Raw genomic sequence first — 23,720 nt, forward strand, 5'->3', positions numbered from 1 at the left:
TCGGCGGTCGTGTATCGAACAGGAAGGACAAGTCATTCCAGAGGATGTCCGGTGGTGCAGACAGCGAAACGCCTGAATAGAGTACACGACGGGCGGCAGGGTCATCCAGATGGGACAGGATAAAATACTCGTGATATTGCGGATGTATCCGTGTAAGGAAAGCCTTCATTCGACCCGACCAGAGCGTGAAATCGTCGCCCAGTTGAAACGTCTCTGGTTCTTCCAGAGGTGGTTGGATGTGGGACATAATCAGCTTTGAAATACCAACCGATTCTCTGGCAATTTCATCGCACGTGTTCCGGTATGCTTCGCAGGAAGATCGAACGTAAAATTGACTTGATCCCACCTCTGTCACCAATGTAGCGTGGGATGTCAGGAAGTCAGCGGTATTCGACGTTCGAGAGGACGGCACACGTCAGTTCTGAAATGTGCAGATATACGGGCTGGTATTAATGAATCCACACAGTATACACAGTACACATGCGCACAGGTCGGGTGGAACAAGGAAGAAGACCGGAGTGTAGCAACAACGCACGTGTATTAACCCGAACCGAAACCGGTAGGAGAGAGGTGTACAAGGTTGGGTCAAGGTCAGTTAGGGGGGTGTACAAGCGGGATACTCTTCCCTGTCCAGGGCCCGTGGTGCCTCGTCCGTGGTACCTGTAATAGGGGAAGAGAGGGAGGGAGAGGCACATATAATGTTATATGATAGGCATACAATCAGGTACAGTCGGATTTCAACTGCGTTACAGCAACCATGCTCGAACCTGCCGGCTTTTGGAATACCGCGTCAAGGGCAGGTTAACCCAACCACTTCAAGGAATCACGGATTCACGAATTGGTAAAGGATGGAGGCTTTTGCCCAAGTTTTCCGGGTTGGCTTTGTTCTTGTCGTTCAGCGTTCGTTGACTTGAAAGGCACAAGTGAAAAAAGGGTGTTGCACTGCTCTTTGTGTTTTCAGATTAGGGCTTGCCAGTGCGGGGATTCGCATAAATAAATGTCCAGTACTATTTTGAAATGTGCTCTAGAAGGAGCGTGGACAACCGTCGGAGGAAGGCCATTCCACGCAGCCACTGGGAAAAAACAGCCTTGGGATCAACATAACGCCGCATAGTGTTTTCGGTAAACCTCAGATACCACTTGGGTCACGCGCTGGTTCTCTGTTCCTGTCCCTCAAGGAGAACGCGGATGGCTTGTTTCTTCGGCGATGTCTAATGTATTTGAACAGTACGGCTCTGCTTTTCCGGGCGAGGTCCAGAATGGTAACTTGTTTCTGTATGCCACATTAACAGACATTTGATTTACAGCGATTAAATATTTTACGGAATGTCAGCTCATCTTCTTACCTCCTGTTTCCGACTATCTGAAAAACAGTTTAAACTTCTTTTTCAGAAGATACCGAATCCTTCCAGGCAGCCTGCGGCTCATTCGACTGCGTGCTCTTTTTTGGGACGAACATCCTGTCAGCCTCGTGAACTTTCTGAACAATGATCCCATATAACTCTCATCGCAAAAAATTTCGGGAATGCTACTAGAGGGGACACACTGGATGGACAGGGACACATGTAGGTACAAAGCAAGCCCACCAAACCGGCTCGTTTGGAGTCAGAGACATCTGGCGTGAGCCAGGTTTCCTTGAGTGAGATTATGAACGGTTTTATAAGGCAAACTGACCGTTCGTTGTTGTTGCAGAAGCATTTCAACAGTTTCTACTACCTCCGAAGGTGAGGAGCCGAGAATTGTGTGACCGGGGAGGCTAGCAGACTTACCATTTGAACATCGGGTTCAAGTTCAAGGCTCAGAAGTGGCCTCTGAGGCATACTTGTTTGACTCCTCTCTTAGTGGTTTCGAGGAATGCTGTTCATTGGGGAAATTGTCTTCGCCGCGTGGAAGCTCGGATTGCTATCTAAGTTCCTGAAAGTGTTCGGATGTAGTACTGCATGTTTTTTCGCTTCCTGTGGCCATTACAGGATTTCAGATATCAAACAACGTTGGGTTTGTTTTTAAGCTCATTTTGATATTCTGTGAAAGAGAAACCGATAAGATATTCCTGACTTTGAGCGGCCGAAGTTATTTTTGAAATTATTTCTGTGGTAAGTCATCCACAATATCCTTGAGCTTTCCCCAAGTTCCTTCTCTTTTGTACAGCCCAAAACGCCTATGATGCGCGCCAGACTGACTATTGACCATATTTCATACCTTAAGCAACTCTCCTTGAACCCTGACCCCCAAAACTCGGTGTTTCCAAGGGTACTCCACAGCGTCCTGATAAAATTTTCCATTATGCCAGCAACTTGTAATTTTCATGACCATGATGCACGAAAACAATGCGGTGAGTAGATTAAATGAAAGTGAAGGATATCCCAAATGATGAAACGGGACCGCTTCAGAGACGATTTGGCTCGCCCAAGCAGAATGCCACCGGGAGATCTGGGGGTTCGTTCAGGACAAGAGATGAATGAAGAGCAGCGAACATACCAAAGCAATCAAAGTAATTCCTCTAATTAATTGGACTTAATCACTGCGCGCAAATTGAATCCAGGTCACTGAATGAACACCGTTTCACACAAAAACCATTACATACCCATATATTCAAATCTCACCCCCACCTCCCTCGAAGGATGACGACCACGATGTTCTCAGGTTCCTCAGTCGGTACCTCTGACAACAAACAGCCCGTTACTCTGCGTGCTTCTCACAATGACTGAACATGCTTCAAGCACATTTGCATGGATATTTGACATTTGTATCTAGGGTGAGACAATGCATTACCACATCAACAAAACAGTTTCGGAGAGATTTATGAGATTCAGTCCGCTAGGCAAACCCTACCGGTTATCTCGATCGTTTGGCTCTAATAGTCGGCTGAGCTCTGTTGGCTTCGCGGCTTGTACAGAACACTCAGTATTGACGGCGCTTACAGCTATATTTGTGTCGAATGCCAGGGGCTCATGAAGTGCTGATTGGGCTATTCTAGTTCGTAATGTGTTGAAATATTGGTAGATCGGGTTAGTTTATTGGTTGTTGATCAGGTGGCTGCTGATCTGTTCGACGAGCCTGGTAAGGGATTTGCAGACGTTTCGTCATCATGCGAATGGACATCATCCGTGCGCAGTTGGGTGGGTACTTCTTCCTTGTCCGCGTACGTTCATATAGCACTCGAAGGCTGGCTGTTATCTTCTGACGTGATTGGCTACTTGAAGTGTAACGAATTTAGTGAATCCACTGGTCCGTTTGTGATTTTGTTGCGTTGTGGCCTGTGTTCCTTTGTGTTGATTGGTTATCCCAACGCCTTCCAATTTTAGTAGCTTCTTCCCTCTGGCCTTGATTAGCATTGCGTTGTGGTCTGACGTTCTCAAGTTTGATTGATTGCTTCTACTGCCCTATTTCCTCCGCTGTGGCGGTTAGTGTCCCTGCTCCTGCCGGTTGATTTGGTGCTTTGGTTGGGCGCCTCCTCCAATCCGTTTGAATGTCCGTTTGAATGATGCATTCCTCCTTCACCTACGAGTTCCTCGTCTGGTTGTTTTTGCACCTCTAAGCTTTGTGGTTCTGGCGTTCGCTCGCTCTTAGTGGCTGCTAAATTAGATCGATTTCGGTGTGTTTGTTGATGGCACCTTCGGTGGAATGCCACGCATCCATAAGTTCGCGTTCTCTTTTCGTTGAAGCTAGCATTCGGGAACGTCATCAGCGAAACAAACTGTGCTCATGCCACAAGAAAATTTCATGTTGCTAGAACGAGGTGACGAATCGCACGGATAGTGATATAGTTTATCGGTATAGAGAATTTCTCCTCTAAACTCCGCCGCCTACTCGAGATAAACCGGTTTTCCTCAATGATAACACCCGTCATTACCCACTCCGGGAACGACTTCTAAAGTGTAAATGTTGTTTTGGTTACTTCTTTACTCTGCCACAAATGAAGATTAGCGCGGTAACCCAGGGTTTCACAAGGATACTGCATCGTTTGCTATGTACGTCAACAATCTAACCTGGTTTAGCACTCCGCTAGATTCACCTTCCTCCAGGTAGCAAAATCTATTAAAAACTCCGCATTGGAAAGCTGCAATGGGATATGGGTGTTTGGAACATTTTGCGGACATAGGATTTCCCATTTAACATAAGTTCCAAATGTTACCCTTGCAGAATCTCAATCATGCATCATAGTTTGGAGACCAGTTTGGGAGGCCCACACTGGAGAACGCCGTGTAGACGAGAAACGTAGGCGCCCTTGCTCAGGGCGACATCAGCGTAGGGACTCCGTCTGCTTCTACAGGGAAAAATAAAAAACGCTATTCCAACACTGAACGGCAGCAGAAATGATGAGGCCACAGGCGTTCCCCGTTGGCAAGCAGCAACTTCTGATTTTGATACCATTTCGAAACAGAAGCATGGAAACTAATGGGCGAAGCAGACCAGCCTATTTCAGTTCGGCTGAGCACCGAACGCGAAACAGCGCCCTATTCGTAATTCGCATATGTTGCCGAGGGGAGCGAGATGGTGGGGACAACGAAAGAGGTATGTTCGTAATAGGGTCCTGAATGCAAATTTCTGCATCCTTCCCACTTTATAACATTTAACTGTCTGCCGAGGTTTGTTCCCTTATAAGAGATTCCAGGATGCCACCATAACAGCACGATGTATAGTGTAAAATTCGGAACTAATTTTCCTAACAATTTACGATCTGATTCTTCATTTTGACTCCCTGCTCCTGCCGGTTGATTTGGTGCTTTGGTTGGGCGCCTCCTCCAATCCGTTTGAATGTCCGTTTGAATGATGCATTCCTCCTTCACCTACGAGTTCCTCGTCTGGTTGTTTTTGCACCTCTAAGCTTTGTGGTTCTGGCGTTCGCTCGCTCTTAGTGGCTGCTAAATTAGATCGATTTCGGTGTGTTTGTTGATGGCACCTTCGGTGGAATGCCACGCATCCATAAGTTCGCGTTCTCTTTTCGTTGAAGCTAGCATTCGGGAACGTCATCAGCGAAACAAACTGTGCTCATGCCACAAGAAAATTTCATGTTGCTAGAACGAGGTGACGAATCGCACGGATAGTGATATAGTTTATCGGTATAGAGAATTTCTCCTCTAAACTCCGCCGCCTACTCGAGATAAACCGGTTTTCCTCAATGATAACACCCGTCATTACCCACTCCGGGAACGACTTCTAAAGTGTAAATGTTGTTTTGGTTACTTCTTTACTCTGCCACAAATGAAGATTAGCGCGGTAACCCAGGGTTTCACAAGGATACTGCATCGTTTGCTATGTACGTCAACAATCTAACCTGGTTTAGCACTCCGCTAGATTCACCTTCCTCCAGGTAGCAAAATCTATTAAAAACTCCGCATTGGAAAGCTGCAATGGGATATGGGTGTTTGGAACATTTTGCGGACATAGGATTTCCCATTTAACATAAGTTCCAAATGTTACCCTTGCAGAATCTCAATCATTTGATGGCACGGTGGAATGCCACGCATCCATAAGTTCGCGTTCTCTTTTCGTTGAAGCTAGCATTCGGGAACGTCATCAGCGAAACAAACTGTGCTCATGCCACAAGAAAATTTCATGTTGCTAGAACGAGGTGACGAATCGCACGGATAGTGATATAGTTTATCGGTATAGAGAATTTCTCCTCTAAACTCCGCCGCCTACTCGAGATAAACCGGTTTTCCTCAATGATAACACCCGTCATTACCCACTCCGGGAACGACTTCTAAAGTGTAAATGTTGTTTGGGTTACTTCTTTACTCTGCCACAAATGAAGATTAGCGCGGTAACCCAGGGTTTCACAAGGATACTGCATCGTTTGCTATGTACGTCAACAATCTAACCTGGTTTAGCACTCCGCTAGATTCACCTTCCTCCAGGTAGCAAAATCTATTAAAAACTCCGCATTGGAAAGCTGCAATGGGATATGGGTGTTTGGAACATTTTGCGGACATAGGATTTCCCATTTAACATAAGTTCCAAATGTTACCCTTGCAGAATCTCAATCATGCATCATAGTTTGGAGACCAGTTTGGGAGGCCCACACTGGAGAACGCCGTGTAGACGAGAAACGTAGGCGCCCTTGCTCAGGGCGACATCAGCGTAGGGACTCCGTCTGCTTCTACAGGGAAAAATAAAAAACGCTATTCCAACACTGAACGGCAGCAGAAATGATGAGGCCACAGGCGTTCCCCGTTGGCAAGCAGCAACTTCTGATTTTGATACCATTTCGAAACAGAAGCATGGAAACTAATGGGCGAAGCAGACCAGCCTATTTCAGTTCGGCTGAGCACCGAACGCGAAACAGCGCCCTATTCGTAATTCGCATATGTTGCCGAGGGGAGCGAGATGGTGGGGACAACGAAAGAGGTATGTTCGTAATAGGGTCCTGAATGCAAATTTCTGCATCCTTCCCACTTTATAACATTTAACTGTCTGCCGAGGTTTGTTCCCTTATAAGAGATTCCAGGATGCCACCATAACAGCACGATGTATAGTGTAAAATTCGGAACTAATTTTCCTAACAATTTACGATCTGATTCTTCATTTTGACTGTAAATGTAACTTTCACTAGATACAACATGAACAGTGAGAGGGTCTCAACGTTCGCCTGCGTTGTAAGTCATTGTAAAGCATACCACAAATTTACTCTTAAAAGAAAAGTTGTTGCTGCAATAACTACCTTCTACAACAAACTCAGATCCGAGAGACACATAGAGGCTTTAAAGACTTTGAAACGTAGTAGTGTATATAGAAGAACAAACGCATGTACCAACCTCCATGGCGAAATATACGTTGCTTGCTCATGGAAGGGGCTGGTAAGCTGTAGGATTCTTTCACCTATGTTTTGGACGCTGATTTGGCGTAATTTTGCGCGACAAGCAGGAGTTACGCTGCCATGTGAAACCTTTCCTCGTGTATACTGTGAGGCACAAACTAAGAGTGGGTAGGAACACAGAAGTGAATTTACAAAGCAGCTACATACTAGGAAGGGAACAACAAATGAAATCATATGCGCAAGAAGTTTAAACAACCTAAAAATGGGACAGATAGCAAAAATAGTCAAAACGAACAAAGACAAACAAAAAAGGACTCGAGACTTTCTTTTGGGGTTTCAAAACGTCTCAAGATGTCGGACAGTTAGTCACTTCAAAAGCCTACATTCAGCTCATTTAACAAACAAATTTGTGACGTAGCCGCTTAAACCTGCTGCGACCCGTCGATATTACGAAAGATGATTAAACGGGGATGGATTCTAGCTACAAACCAACGCTACTTCATGTGTCTGATGGAGACACCGGAGCATAGGTTGATGTTTACAAGCGACAGTCAAGTGGGTAAATATTAGGAGAATCTGGAGCTTTTAAACCAGTCGATTTATGGTTGCCCCATGAGTTGAATGACGCGAACGGTCGTCAAGAAACGGTAAGATAAATATATGAACAGGTTAACGCTGACATCCAAAAAGTTACTTCGTGAAACCGAAATTAGATTCAAAATGAGAAGAACCATCTGCAGCTGCAGGGTTAAGTGGACCGTCTACTCAGGACATCGGAAAGGTATCGTATTCTTGCGGAAAAAGGCTAAACTCATTTTCTCACAAGGTTGCAAACCTTAAAATATGCAGTGAACATGCCGCATAGGTTTGGCCCCAAACAGGCGTCAAATCAATCAGACTTCCAGAAGAAAGGCCCATCAGATGACCCATTTGTGCATGGAGCAGATGGCTGCGCAACCACCTGGGTATATTTAGGGAATATTTAACAAGATTGGATACGCCTTTATAGAAAAATTTGTTTGGAAAACGTCATAAACAAAAGTCTAAGTTTGCTATCTTTCTAGAGAACGTAGCTCTCTAAACCAAAGAAGACTAAGGGAGAGGTCACATACTAGAAGATGACGTGGCTTGCCTGCTAAATTTATCTTGTGATTGAAACAAGAGACGCTGAGGAATTGACTTTTCCCGTCAAATATATTTCGATATCCTCAGTTTACAAGCTTACTCAACCTCAGGCAAACTATTGTCAGCTCTCCAAGCTAAAGTTGGTCACTGTACTTGGAAGATGTTCTTTTAAAAGTTGTCCCAATTTGCTGGACGATTTTGAAAACTGGCACGAAACTTCAGATATCATATCCCTTAACTCATATCTGCGGACATAGTCTGGGTGAGGTGGCTCAATGACCAGGCTCGCAAGCGTCAAGATGTTGTATTTTTCTAGTTTTGAAATGACGTAATGTTATATAGGCTGTCTACAAGGTGAGGCAACCGTGCCGTAAACATGGCAAATCCAGATTGGAGAGGCAAACACTGAGGCTAACATTCACTAGATTACGAGGTATACGTGGCACCTAGTAATAGTTTGAAGCAAACTAAAGCCCTCAGAGATTGTGACACTTTAAAATCAAATTTGAAAAAAGATGCTGACACCAACATATGCAAAGCTGACCACTACTGCACAGTCGTCCTGGAAGATACCACAGAAGGATATTTAATTCTAACCCAAGGCTGATTTTCTGGATAAACGAAAGAGCGTTGAGTTCTAAAATAGTGTCTGGGCATTGAAAAACGCATTTCGTTTACACAATTGAATCAACCAATTAACACGAATGAGATAAAGGATATAGAGCACCTCGCTGACAAACGGAATCCCATAAGTTTTTTGAGAAGCACAAAAAAGCTCCTGGGACTACACCCCGGTAAGTAAACCCCAATAATGGACATGAGAATCCTGAATAATTAGGAGTACAAGGTAAACACAAAACATGTTCTATAATTCCATCATCTTAATAACTAGAACACATACGGCTTCTCCTAATTAAACAATAATGGTGCTCCAATCGCAACATACAAGATTAACCCAGCTTTGTTACTAGTTTACATCTCTATCTCAAGTTACGAGCAGTTCAACTTCAAAATGTATCATCCCAATAACGAAATATAAACAAAGCTACGCTGCCTCTGGAACAACAGATTGTGAGCTCCAGAGTGTGCATCTGGGCTCAGTGAGTTCTTGTTATATCCTATCTGTTGAAAACTCTAACCGTAATGTTGGTCGTTTTATTTGGTTGATAAATAAATGAATACAAAATGTTGGCTACCTAAAACAAAGTTGTCAAAGCATTCTAATAAGCTAAAGAAGAGCATCCAGATCTTGACATCGGTGATGAAAACGATGACGCTAGGACAATGGGACCCACGCCTCATAGGCTTTGGAGCGGATTAAAATGACATCATACTAGCTTCAGGTTAAAACTTCTCACTGACACGTTTGGGTTGGGTTAGTTGAATTGCGTAAGACCGAAATGCAGGTGTAAATCTCACGGCCCTTATCAAAGTGCCTGTGAGGTGCATCATGTTTATTTGCCTGGTTTACTCCATGAAATGTCTTTCTGTTTTCATAAATATATGTGTAAAAATGAATGCTTTTTACGTAGCTGAAAGAAAAAGAAGTTTCAACCAGTTAAAATTGGATGCTTGAATATATTATTCAGGTTACAGATGACTTCAAATGTGGCGCTGCATTCAAGTGTTGAGAGAGGTGAGAGCCTTGCGGGATATCTTTGATGGGGCTATAGATTTGGTGAAAGAAGTCAAAACTCTGATTAAGTGAACAAAACTTCAGCATTCTTCTGATTGAATGACACGAAAAACCTGTATCGTAAGCAGCCAAGGATATGGCCTAGGTAATGTTACCCACATAACTCTTAATACTGCGCATACTGTTAGCGCAACGGCTAATTAATGTCAGTAACATGTGTGCAGCCTGATTCAGTTCCAGTTGTATGATTGAGCTATTGAGTGTGTAAACAGCTCTGAAGGCTTGCGGTGGCCTAGCTGAAATTCTCTTCTTTGTCTGCATCCTTCTTGTATTTTCACTTTAGGCTCCAAACAATTGACTGAACTTTACGCTAGTGCAATATTAAAGCACGGCTGCTCAGTTTAAGTCTTCTATCTATGGCGATTCTGGTAGCTACTAGTGGGGTAAGTAAAAATTGCAGGACTTTGTGGGGTTCATATCGCCTAATCCGACTGTTGACCAAGCAAGTGGTACCAAAGCGCCTGGTTGGGTTTATACTATCTCACATGGAGGACATATCGCTTGCTTACGCCCGATGTCCTGATGAGGGCAAAAACGTATACCTGAAATCAGCACAATGGCTGACCACAAGAACGGTGACAGAATTTCGATTATTCTGGTTACCGAAGGTCACAAGTTTTATGTGTTTGTTATCAAATATAACTTTATGCGTAAGCTACGTAAAAGCATAGGACGAGTTTAAAATACTAGGTTCTCGGCAGTGCCAGCGACATTTTTGGAATGTATAGCAATCTTTGTGGAGCCGCCTTTGGTATATTATTCTAATGGTGTCTTTCGCGAAGATCATCGGAAGCTTGATGTACCAACATTTCTGGGATGCTCATCGGAACCAACATACAAGCAAAATCCAAGAGCGATTTTTCCTAGGAATCATTTCAGACTTACAGACTAACCAACTATTTACAGTAATCTTTAATCAAAACGAACTCATCGCAGACCACGAGATTTTTTGCTCTGGCTATATGAAGTTACCTCGAAAAATCTCAATGACAAAGTTGCTTCTCGAACATCAAAAAAGCTATACCAGACCAAACATTAAGATATGACTATCAAGCGAGGTGTCACGCAGTCTTACCAAACGCGTCCGATTCTAGAGATACCTCATACATACTCCTTTGTCTAGAGCGAAACCATATAAAGATGCTCTTCTCTATGTCACTCGATTGAGAAAAGATGTTTTGCCTACACTTTCAGCATGGATCTACAGTAAAATTCCTATTGAGAAAACTGCTACTAACGTTTATTCTCATCTTTTTGGAAAGTGAGAAGCCATCTTCAAAAATATCACAAATTGTTGCTCCCTACGAATCACGACCAGGGGCACTGTCTCAACACATTTTTGCCTAGTTTCTGTTTTACTGTTTTTTACTGTGGACCACCTAAGCATTCAGTAATCTGACGTCAAACTCAACCGTTGAGGTGAAGGTACAAGTTTGTTCTGATATTGTTTTAGGGTAAAGTTTATCCCTATGAGTTACTGAATTTACTGACTGAAGAGCAGGTCGTATACGAAAAGCCCGAAATATTGGCGTTCCCAAAAGTACTTGTTGATCTATAAGGATGGAAGATATTGTGAAGTTTCACTGGAGACTTTGTTCTTTTTTAATTTATGCTAGAAATCTGAGAATCAATGCTGAGCTGTACCAACACCCTCAGGAGTCGTGAGTAAAAAGCGCTGGTGACGTTGCGATTTTTCCGTTGTCGTTTGGAAGTCGTACAGTCTAGCTATATTGTACTATGCTACGTTACACTATACTACACTACACCATGGCATGAGCGCTTAAAAAGTAAACTTTCTGAGTATACTATACTATATCACACTATATCATACTACACTGCACCATAATTTACAATGACACAACATAGTATGACATGTTAGAATATAGTATACTATACTACGCTGTGCTTTGCTATACTGTCTCATTGATGGTATGATGAGCTTAAATCCAACTTAAACTCACAACTGGTCCTCATCACCTACAAGTTCATTTTCTATTTTGTAATAATAACTGTAAACTACACTAATGTGTTTGCCGGATAGGTCTCACTTACTTGCGTTCGATTGACTTGCATCCAGAGTGAGATGAACTTTATCAGTACATCTATTTTTGCTACCTTTTTGAGCAAAACTTATCTTGTGAAATTTATTCCCGACCGTCAACCTATACTCCTGCAAATGCTGGGAAAAATGCATCAATTTATTGACATGCGAGAAGAAATCGGAGTAAGTTTGAAACACAATAGCGCGTAAATAAAAAGTAAAATTTGATCATCAATAAATAGTAAGATTTGAACATCAAATGCTCTCGGAACACTATTTAAAAGCAACTGCTGACTTCACAGATCTCCAAAGTAATCTTTGTGACGCGTGAAAATTGGCGAGTGCACAAACACTTCCCTATTAATATGCCTACACCTACTACCTTGGGGATCCTTATCGGTGTCGATTAGGAAATGGAAATGAAAACCTCGTTTATGATTGGCTGCTGATTCGCTCGCCGAAGTTGACAAATGCTTCGTCATCATACGGGGAGGCATAATTAGTACACAGTTTAGTGGATATCTCATGTTTGTCTGTGCGCGTTTATGTCGCATTTTAGGGCCACCTGTTATATCCAAACGTGGTTGGCTAGTTGGGTAACAGCGTCTTTCATGAATCTGTCGGTCCTTTCGTCACATATTTTTGCGTTGTGGTCTGCGTTCCTCTGGGTTTATTGGTTATCCTAATGCCTTCTATTTTTGTAGTTTCTTTTCTGACCTTGATTAGCCCCTTTCTCGATTTGGATTGCGCTGTGGCCTGATATTATCGAGATTGATTGGCCGGCTGCATTGTCGTATTTCCTCCATGGTGATGGCTGGTGTCCCTGTGCCCACCAATTAATTTGGTACATTGGTTTATGGACTGAGTACACCCCCTATCGGAATGATTTGTCCGTTTAAACCTGGCTTTCCTGCTTTTCTCATGATTCGCAAAAGCTACCCCGGAGCTTCCTGGTTTTGGCGTTTTCTTGTTCTTAATGGTTGGAAAAGGGTCTGTTTCGCTTACTTTGTAGATAGCTTCTTCGGTGTAATACTGCGCTTCCATAGATTTACGTTCTTTCTTTGCTCTTGCTTGAGACAATAAGCGAATGCTACCGCAGTGGAACTGGTGTCCTTCCTGATCTTTGTGCGCAGAGATGATAAAAAAAGTTACCGTGTTTTTGTAGCGAGCTTGCGTTTATGTATTCTGGTCGTGAGATTTCCTTCTGTTTGTTCAGCTAGACAATGGCCGGAAGTCAGTTCACAAAACAACTGCGCTCAAATCCACCCAAACTCTGCACTTCTCAACGTATCTTGATACTCTCGATTTATTGCAGAATCAAGACGTATGATGACATCCTAGGGCCCACTGCCGCAGCCATCTGAAGATACCTACAATTGAGTCTTTCAGTCTTGGTAAACCTAACCTCGGTAAATGTATTTCAAAGTCTAAAAAACAAATCTTTCCCAAAAAGTAACATCCAGACCCCATGCTAAAAAAGACAGCACTCCGACCAACGTCAGTCAGCTGAGCACTCGACGGATGCACAATAGGCAAAAGTAAATTCTTTCAGGATTGTTGGTCACAAACTGAAAAGGTGACCAAGCTACAATTATTAGACCAATCCTAAATTTAGTTACAAAAGCAAGTGTTTTAATACTCTCAAGTTGAGTGTAAAGCAGCCACTTACTCCAGGGTGTTTTCAAATGTTTTTTAGCCATTTAAGTATTTTCAAATGTTTTCAGACTGGCTTGAGTTAACCTGTGTCGCTGTAAAAGTGGGGAAACCTGCATCTCTGAGACACCTCAAGGACATGTTTCTTCACTTTTGTCATTGCATATTTTGATGATACATTGTTTGCTTCATCTACGGGACATGGTTAGCTCTTCGGTGGCTGTACGCGAGAAGCTGGACAAGTACAAGTGGAAGAAACGCGCGACCAAACCCTTAACACAGTGTTGGAGTTCCATTGGACCCCGCGTATCTCTGACAACGGGGAAAATCCAAAGACCACAGAAAACAACGCCGGCCATATCGTCCGCATGCATGACTACACCATCCATCACCAACCCAAACGTCAATTCGTATGTGATTGTCAGTAAGCTATCAAATGAGTCCAAAACTCTTTTCACGAATCTAATGAAGGCTTGACGTCAATACAAGAAACTTTGATTCATTATTGTGCTTTATTTTGATACTTTTTCGAATAATCATTAACGTAACCGACGAAATTGGATTAAACTATAAAAAACAAAGTGTAAGTAATTGGGAGAAAGATTTTTTAGTAATTTATCTTGTGGAACACCCGTCCGGGAAACTTTACGTCTTACGTTCGATTTATTCTCTTTGCCCCATTTTGCTACTTTTATTCAGTGTGTCTGTACCTCAGTTCGGAGAGGCCTCAATGAGCTTGCATTTGTACTGTCTTGTATATATCCGATCTCTACAAAAGGCAAAGAATAAACTGATATTCTGGCATGTAAGTTTGTACCAAATAAAGATGTCTCACCAGAGGAATGGGCCTAAGTTTTCCCCTGTAGTACCAAAGACCATTTCATGCAACTTGGTTGCGTCCCTAATGAAGCCATTATGTTTGCACTTCCGCGAGTTTGGGAAACGTGTGTACATTATGTAGCAGCTTGGAAGACTACATCCTTAGATGTTCACCTAACTAGTTTGGCCGAAAAATATAATACAAACTGTTTGTCATATACCTTACATTAGTTACACTGCTTGTGTCGTTCAGGTAAATGGACAGCCTCGACCATGGCCGTCTTATATATAAGGGTTGTCATGGACATGAACCATTGGTACTTTACTCAGGTGAATAGCACTTAGAACCGATTGGTTCGTCACGGTTTTCGTAAACATTTGGCAACAATGGATAGATTTATTGCTTCGTATATTGCAACGTTTCGCTTTTAACACAAATGCTTCGTCAGGCCAACTGGTTAGGTTACGAGTTTGGTTAAGATTTAAGGCGGAGGGAGAATCAATCAGCTAAGTCAAGGTAAATCTCTGTTAGACATTGACTGAGGGGTGTAGTGTGTTAGATTTGGTGATGAAGTGCTAGACCGATGGGGAAACCAACGTAGATTTTCAAACACTTTTCATCATGACAAGTGCTGTGAACAGGTTCAGTCAGAAACCCCAACAAGTTAATGATTCGGGCTCACTTAGCAATTCCGAGCAGTTAAAAAAACAGTGAATTGTAGACTAAACCAACGAATGCAGGAAGCTTGCATCCTGACCAGTTGCAGAACAGCCAACTAAATAGTATACGACTTGGTGGGAAGTTTCCATACCGGACAAATAAAACCGTCTTCCACTAGTAGGGTAATTATTAAACAAGGGGCAAAGTTTTGCTAGTAGGTGCTGTGATACTATGATTTATTTGGTTAGCTAATGACACAAAAAACGAACGACTTATATTTCGCTCGTCTGGTTAAGTTCTTCCTAATTTGCAGTAAATTTGATGAGAGGAGTCCACGGCGTGCCGATTATATACATATATATTATATGTAACATGGAGAACAGTCAATTTCATTCTCATTCACCAGTTACATTACAATTTAAACACGATATTCTCGCTGCTACTTATCAATGAAGCCCAGAGCTATTCTTACTCTAAAGTTGAACCGAGCAAGGAACTCCAGTTTTCTAACAGCTATGGTCTGTACACTCTACCATTTCTTCATTAGCGCCGGAATCAACTCACCTAAACACGTTAAACTGACCGCAGACAAGTGTTGCACCAGTCATTTCTGTACTTGTTAATCCTTCACGTCACCTTAAAGTAGAACCAGTGCGGGATGTATCTCTTTACCTTGTATCAAGCATAACTGGTTCTGTTTTTTGCCCTGAGCTGATCACAAGGACACAGTTTGACCGTCGAGACGGTCAGGTATTTTATTTGGTGGGCTGAGTCCATACTAATCCAAACAAAACTGACAGATTTATCTAGACGAAGTTCAGTGTGAATTGATTCCGTTTATTGACCATTATAACTCCGATACATTTAGGTAAAAGCTTTGATACGGTTTACCTTCGTAATATTCTGTGTGAACTGGTATAGTCAAAAGGAAGTAGTTCAACTAAGCTTCACACGTTCATTTATTTTGCTTCAAACTCAATATGACTTTGATTCAATCTCTTTAATATTAGATCAACACTCAGGGTGTACTACACAATACTTAAGGCGTTGCGTCCGTCCTTGATGCTTGTTCCATGTGCGCCATATTTGCCTTTTTGAAACGCGTACTTACTCTTCCCCTATCTTCCAGGCATTGTAGAGGGTAGGGGGAGTTCTACTGGCGAAATTGGAATTGCAAGTCTGGATTTGAATCGGCCAAACATCGAATTATCGCAGTTCTGTGATACAAGCAGTTACAGTCGAACGTTAGTTAAGTTACTTGTCCTAAACCCTAATCTGGTGAGTTTATCAGAGCCATTGTGAACAACTCAAGACCTATAAATTCCACCCGCCATTGGCGTATGCTCTTACCTAGAATAACATTTCGACTGGTATTATAAAAACCACTGTAGTATCATAACCACGCCTTAAACTTTCATCTATGCTTCCTAGTACTTTGAATTTTCAGTCGGTTCTTCAGTTTTCTGAACCATGTTTTGTCCCACCCAGAATGATTTGTAACTCTGATGCCTACAATTCAGTAAACTTTGCTGATAACTTGGAGGAGCACCTCAGGCGCATTTATGATTCCAGGTAGATGATGACTAAGTGACAGTTCCTAAAGTACCCGTCTGCTTGTAAACCACCTTGAGAATTTTGTTATTCCGTGGAACACATGTTCAAATAAGTCAAGGTATAAAAGCGCGAAAAGCAAAGCGGACGCATTTGAACCAAATGAAATAGCCGTAGAAAGAAGTATCTTGAGGAAGATTCAGCGTCCTCTGTCACGAAAGAATCCTCTGTTGTCCCACAACTGGGGACCAATCTTTTGCGTATTCCACATTCTGGCTTAAGTCGCCATGAAACTGTTTGCATCAGTTCAAGCAATGTCTAATTCGTAGTTGTGTTGGATCACTCCATTATAACTGTTATTTTCCTGTCTTTAGGCTTGCAGCCATTTTACGAAAACAAGGCTGGTGAATTTCGATGTTACACTTCATGAAAATATATCAGTTAACTGGACTACATAACATATGTGTGAACAGTGTTCACAAAATAAACAAGAATAGGGCTGTTGTTGTTCAATCAGTACTGATATTTGGGTGACACAAAGTGAAATGTGCTATAATCATACCCTCTTCCCTAGTCAGATCCAATAAAACCAAAGTTATCAAAAGCGTGTCGCACGATTAATCAACAGTTGAACTTGCCATTTCCAAGCTGGTGCCAAGTGAGACCTCTTGCAATCACTTAATCTGATTAAGTTGTCTATGTGACTGGCTGAAAATCAATTCTTGCTTTGTGACCCTCAGATAATAGCTAGGGAAATAAGAATAGGAGCAATGGTTCTTTATCGAGTGATTTCCCGACAATGATATTCAATGGTTAGAGATGATGAACAAAGGAATTCTTTCTCTAATTTAAGAATTCAGTCAAATGAGGATTTCGTGAGAAAATCTGGAGACACTAATATAGTACTGTCAGGATAAGCAATAGCAGATCAGCATGTACTTTTTTATGAAGTACATGGCAAAACTAAAATATGTAAACGTCGTGTCACTAGTGACCCCCTTTTAACTCTTCCTTGAGGGCTAGTCCATTTGAAATGCTGCCAGAAACGCATTCGTAGGAAACACTTGTTTTGATTTATCTGGAGCCCCGAACTTATTTTTCAAATTTTACTTTGTCTAGCTTGTAGCAACTTTCTTCACGGAGAAAGCTGTTTCACCCCTGAGGAAGTACCGAATCACTTCTGCCCAGCTTCTTGTTGCCCCTGTGTATAACAATGACACCACAAGCGAGACAGCTTCAAGAAGAAAAGTCACATTATCCGTAGTCTATTCCGCCGAAGAACGATGAGTACGAAAACCAGATAAAAATGCATGCAGAATGCTAAATTCCTGGCTATAGATGGTGTTTTTCGAAGTATTCACACTCAAGGGTGTGTTTGCGTGAAGTATTTGTTGCGCTTTCTATACTACTTTTGGCAGTATCTCAGCCGCCTTCACTTCTACCGTAATGCTACTTTTCCAGATAATCGTGCCCCATTCATCTTTGGAACCAAGCAGTTGTATGCAGAAACTCGTCCGTGTTCTCCAAGGCTTCCGTACCAGCTCACCAGTCATCGGTGTATATAGAGGGCGCTTCAACGATAGACAAGGTAGCCACATGTATTTCCATATGCGCTTCATTCGTGCACGATTTCTCGTAAAATCTGAAGCTACCTCTAAGATCACACTACACGTATCGTTTGTCGCCAATCGTTGTTTAAAGTGCCTTCAGGATGCGTTCTTGAAATCTGTTCATTTTTATCGAGTCGCAATTTGGTTTAGTGTTAGCGTCGTTTGCAACTTACTGGGAGGAATTCTAAACATGAAACTCATCCGCTTGTTTAATGCTCTGGTTGAATAGGCCGAAACTACAAATGTGCTACTCCATTCAATTCTTCATTTCAACCTTGTGAGTAGTTTCCTTCATGAAAACTTTATCGTTATTAGGAAAATCGTAGATGACATTGCATCTATTTGGTCGCGCAGTTAATTTTCATGTTCCTGATATCCTCATCGTTGTTTTTTGGTGACGTGTGCGGTTTGATTGCAGGCGTTCTATCATAAGTTCAGGTCAATTCATCAGTGCGTCATTAGAAAGAGGAGAGGAACGTGGAGGTCTGTCAACAAGGGAGAACCAGAACTTGGGCTGTCGAAGAATTTTTCATTAATTTGATGAGTGACCTTCCTCCAAAGGAAAATGTACTGCGCTGTCTCAAATATCGTACCACGTGAAGTATGGGGCTTTTTTGCTACACATTCACTTAGAGAATATCATAAGATAACTGAGTCCATGGACCACAACGATTCAGTCGATTCTTCCGTTAAAAGCATATTGGTGTTCAAATGAGTGCACTTCACGAATAAAAGGCCTATCTCACCCCTAAAGCCGTTAAGACCCTCCACAAACCTACAAGATTGCCCTACCTTAACGCACAGATCGTGCGATATGGTTCCTACTGGTCACAATCTCATGAGGGAAAATATCCGTTAAGAAACACCTGGAAGTTATTTCACTAAGGGGACGGCCAGTGCACCAGCTCCCCCTACGTTCGAGGAGTTAAAGACTGGACAGATTATCGCGAAGTAGCAAAAAAAGTAATACTTTTTTCGTCACCAGCATGTTTTTCATCGTTTTCATCACCATCATCGTCATGATAATGATCATCACTACTAATGTCTACGTGGTCTTCTACTTTCTTCTTCAAGATGCGCTCGAATTACTCCACTTCTTCATGCTGATTATAAAAGTTAAATTCATGTCAACAATCTTCGTTAGCGTGGCTTGATAGAATGCCACCGTTACAGGCTAAACAACTTTTGAAACGACGATTTCTCAATAGGTTCCGAAATTTTTCCAGTCGTTTATGAACAAATTTCAGTTTTCCTTGTTCAATTATTAAGTTATTACGCTTTAAGTAGTGAGAAAGTTTTGAAAATATTCACTCAGAAATGACTGCATAAAATTGTGTTCAGTGGTATGCAGCACAAATATTATATTTTCCATCCCAGGTCTTTGTGATCTACGACGACTTTGCCACCCAGTGTACCTGGCTTCAATATATGCCATCAGACAGCGGTAAGTTCCACAGTTAAGTGTTTTTTCACCTCACCTTACCCTACATCAGCTCTGGTGTTCAGCACCACATTATTATTACACTGTGTGTGGATGAGCGAAGAGTAGTGTGTCGTGATTAAGAAGCCTTGAAATGGTAATTCGTAGAGTGGTTGCCTTCACACAGATGCATCACTAAACATAGTGGGACTGAGCTCGGTTGTGAAGATGGCTGAAACCTTGTTGTGAGTGAGATAACCTGGGTGGTCGAAACTTATCATTATTGGTGTGGTTTCAAGTAAACTATCGCATTTGTTGCGTGAGCAGCTATCACATGGAATAAAGACACAAAAGAAATCAAATTTTAGATGGAATGAGAAGCAATCAGCTAGAGTGATTCTCAACTCAAATGATCTAATGGAAAAGACCAGAAGGTATTGGTATTTCGATAAGTCACGCTAAGCCACTCGTATGTTCATTACAACTGTCTGACCATCCCTATCTGATGACTGAAACTCTCAATGCCTCCTAAATGAAGGCGTTTAAAGACTATCACATAAGCTATCTTCTTTTGTTACTTCACGCTTCCTATACTATAGGCTGAACAGGGGAAAGAATGAAACCTTTAGCCATTATTCCAGTTATGTTGGAGTGAATCACAAGCAGAATGTCTGGTATTAAACCATTAAGACCATGTGCCCAAATTATGCATTACTAATTATGTCATCTTGAAAATTAGTCCACAAACAGTGTATGAAGCAAACGTTACGAGCAAATTCGACTGAGTACTGAGAGATCACAAACCAATAGCCAAAACAACCCAAGGGAACCCATGATGGTAATTTGCATTTTTTTAAGCCTGTCCGTGCTCTAAAGGATATCGGTACTCATTTGACGAGCTCACACAACCCAAACACCGATTTCTCCTCCCTCCAGTTTCTACGCTCTCGCAGCCACGTCAGCACTCTTCCACTATGCCGAAGAAGCGCATGGTCGTTTTCACGCTCCTCGGTCTCTCAAGTTCAGCTTTACGGGATCATTACAAACAACAATGATCGGTAGGCTGCGCATACGAAATACATTCAGAGCTTGATTTAATTTAGGGATGTTATTTTAAGCATTTTTGTTGCAAAGGGACTGAATTTAGTTGTTTCGTTCAATATCCTTTTATAATATCAGATATTTGGGTTTTGCTTCACTGTAATGTGTAAAAGAGTGAAAAAATGGTTTTCCATGGAATCTGGAACGAAGCAGGCTTTTTTTACACCTATTTCCAGATCTGAAAAGTGCATGTCGTCTTGAGCTGGTTGACTTCACTGGTGATACCAAAGCATCCAAATCGTTGTATGCTGCAATCAACTTCACTTGTACCGTTGGAGGATCACGGCTTCTCCGTGCGAACATTCTCGAGCCTCCTTGTGGTGAGTCTTGTAGAATTATGCATCACTCATGACTGCTAGTGATTAAAGATGAGTGTATTCAACGCGTGAGATACTCAGCAACTGTTTTCAACAGGTGAACAGAGAGATAAACAGATGATTCTCTTTCTGCTCATTTATGGTACGCCATACCAACAATTGTTTTCGCCAACGTACGCTTGCTCCACTTATATGGCCGTCTCCTTCAACAGATCTGAACTAGTATTGCTGAATCTTTTTTCTAAATTTGCTTAAACCCAATTTCATTGAACGAATCTTTGGAGCTGCACAACACACCAGACAGTACCGGCTCTAACATTCACAATTAACTATGGTAAGACTCGTATTTAGTGCGACGACGTGTTTAGCCATTAAGTTTTGAGCCGCATATCACACCAGAGTATTTTCGATAACGTTTACGATACGAACCGTTGGCAGGTTGGAAAAGCCAAGCAAAGCAGCAAGAAATTTCAGTTCACTTCTCAAAATCTCTAAGAAAACGCCTGCCAAACGGTTTTCCAGACGGTTTGTTCCCTAGCTGATAAAAAGTGTCAGACAGTTGAGATGATGTTTCGAATTCATGGACACCATCAACTATATCACTAGCCCATGCATCTTGCTCATGCCTCCTGTCTAAGAGGATAAAACCCAAAAAAAGAACGCCAATGTTTATTTTGCGCATTGTGCTGTGTCTCTAATCAAAAGTTCATACACCTCGGTCGCGTGACTAGGATGACAACTCCTCAAAAAATTGAAATCCAGTTCAGACCAGATTGTGAACCGTATATTAACAGTTATCATTAGTGTCACAAATAGAGTACAGTACTCAAGCTTTGTGCCTGACTGCTCTTCTAAATCATGTATGCTATCCAGAGACTTCACAATCCTTCACCATATTCATAGCTGAGATTGCAAAGTACCTACCAGTACCTATTACCCCCACCTCCCAAAATAAATTCTGACCTCACTTACAACAGCCTGTTTTGTGATGACCAACTAGTAATCTTGTGTACACAGAACCCTCGTTACTTACATTTTTCAAATTTCGCAGGTAAGCATGATGGGCTGGATCAGTGCGTGCGAATACCGTCCAAACAAGTATGCCACAAGAGACTAGTCCAGTTGAATGTCTTACTGCCATGCTTGCATGTTCATTCATGTAATAGGCTACTGCTTTCCATTACACTAAAAATGAGCTATTTTGCCGTTGTGGATGGACAAACACCAGAAGCCCGCAGAACTAGTAACAATTATGACTTATCTGATTTCCTCAAGATCTACCCACAATACTCCAAAGGCAGGACGCAATAACTGAGCTAGCGAAGTCACCAGAACTCTTGGTTGGTGTACAGGTGAGTTGACTGGTGTTTACTTTCGTTCACCAATGTTCAGTCATTGTTATTCAAGAACGGGTAAAACTGTTTGAATTCATTGTTAACGGAAAACCGTTTTAGGTAGTGCTCTTATGGCGATGGAATCAGAGAGACATGTTTCTTGAAGCATTTGTCACTTATTACGGCGCGCAATTCGTTCCGGAGCGTATTTCGATGTCTACCTTCCTGAAGTACTTGTGTGGATTTTGAAGTTGGAGGTTAGCAGCTAACTTGATATCACTGATGTTTGATTTATCTTGGCTCTTCAAAATGGTAAACCTATCCAACAGCGACCTCCCAAAACAGTAGCAACATCGTCAGGAGTCCCTTTATGTAAAGAAAGAACCTTCCTAATCCTCATCTACTGCACCCGACTAGAGTGAAACTGCCTGTAGAATGTGGTCATGCGCCATGGGCTTCCAAACTCTGTTCTTCCTTCGGCCGAATGGTAAACGGTCGCACTAAGTTCGTTCAGTGTGGCGCATCCGGATGAGACATTCTGCTCGGCATCTAAGCCGGCTGTTGGCTGGATTCAGTCCTAAGAGTAAACAGAGAAAAGGTCTTCTATGAAAATAATCTTCAAGTTGTGTTAGTTTGGTGCGCGTGACTTGAATGTTCGGAATAGGTCAGATATCTTAGAGAATTAGAGTTGCAGCCGGTATCCAGAGGCTTTCTCATACAGGATTACAAGATTGCAACAAATAACACAGTGAAGTGATGAAGTGATGGTCACTGGAGGCTTTCGCGGTCGTTCATAAGTTTGCTCTCCCCAGAAATCATGAACCGGTAGAGGAACCATACCTCGTGAAATTTACTCTTGAACCAATGCAGAGAATGCCGACTACCTAAAAAGACAGTAATCTCACAAACCGTTTAGTTCTATTTCCTAAAGAAAGACGACGGTTGTAATTAGATAGAAAAATGAGAACATTGCTTGGCACGAAGAGCGATTCCTTTCTGACAACAGTGAGATTCAATGTTCCTAAGCGATGCTGAAGCACCCCACTGTTTAAGAGCTGAAGGTTTTGTTGTGTGGCTGAAAAGCTGGATGAATGGTCAGTTTTATGGGAATGAGATATCTTATGACTAGGATACAAACTGCTTGTGGTTTAGCTTGACCGAAAAGGCATCGTAAGACAAATTATGGTAGTCTTGAAACACTGTAGGGTAAAACGGATCCCGTTTACTTGTTGTTCCATGAAAACACGCATAGGTCTTGCGGGGCTCAGGTCGCATATCACAGTCTTAGATCTAGCATGATACGAGCCACTGCTACCAATACCGGTTGACTGTTGAACTCGGGAAAATTTAAATTAAACCCTCCTTCAAGGTAACCACTATCCGAATAGCATACGCAACTGTGGTCTCCTTAATGGCTCTGGAAATCGAACTCTACCCGAAAAAATGAACACATCACTAGAGAGAACATTCAAAAGGTACAAAAACAGTGTTATTTTATGTGATGGAAGGCTGCTCTCATCGGCCATTTTCGAGGTCAGAAAATACCTCATCGCCAGCTTTACGCTGAAGACGAACTGGATGTACGAGGAAATTTTGAGGCAACACAAGCGGTCGCTTGATAGAGTTACGTTA

General features: G+C 42.1%; 2 protein-coding genes across 2 annotated transcripts in view; one reads left to right on the forward strand and one right to left on the reverse strand.

Moving 5' to 3' along the window:
- Positions 1-4,689: 4,689 nt before the first annotated feature.
- Positions 4,690-12,838, reverse strand: T265_12981 (hypothetical protein; the record flags this gene model as incomplete). The annotated part of the gene is made up of 4 exons (XM_009166595.1): positions 4,690-4,954; positions 12,091-12,187; positions 12,456-12,743; positions 12,775-12,838. Coding segments are annotated over 4 exons (714 nt in total), but the record flags the coding sequence as incomplete, so codon positions are not given.
- A 638-nt stretch (positions 12,839-13,476) lies between these two features.
- The window catches only part of T265_02336 (hypothetical protein), a gene marked incomplete at both ends in the record, with an annotated part of 29,266 nt that continues 19,022 nt past the window's right edge, over positions 13,477-23,720 (forward strand). The window contains 7 exons of the mRNA XM_009166550.1: positions 13,477-13,699; positions 15,885-16,033; positions 17,768-17,894; positions 19,294-19,360; positions 20,273-20,394; positions 20,614-20,757; positions 22,030-22,106. Coding sequence (XP_009164814.1) covers positions 13,477-13,699; positions 15,885-16,033; positions 17,768-17,894; positions 19,294-19,360; positions 20,273-20,394; positions 20,614-20,757; positions 22,030-22,106 — 909 coding nt within the window. The remainder of the gene's footprint in view (positions 13,700-15,884; positions 16,034-17,767; positions 17,895-19,293; positions 19,361-20,272; positions 20,395-20,613; positions 20,758-22,029; positions 22,107-23,720) is intronic.

The sequence above is a fragment of the Opisthorchis viverrini genome (assembly GCF_000715545.1).
Source record: "Opisthorchis viverrini unplaced genomic scaffold opera_v5_28, whole genome shotgun sequence".
NCBI lineage: Eukaryota > Metazoa > Platyhelminthes > Trematoda > Opisthorchiida > Opisthorchiidae > Opisthorchis > Opisthorchis viverrini.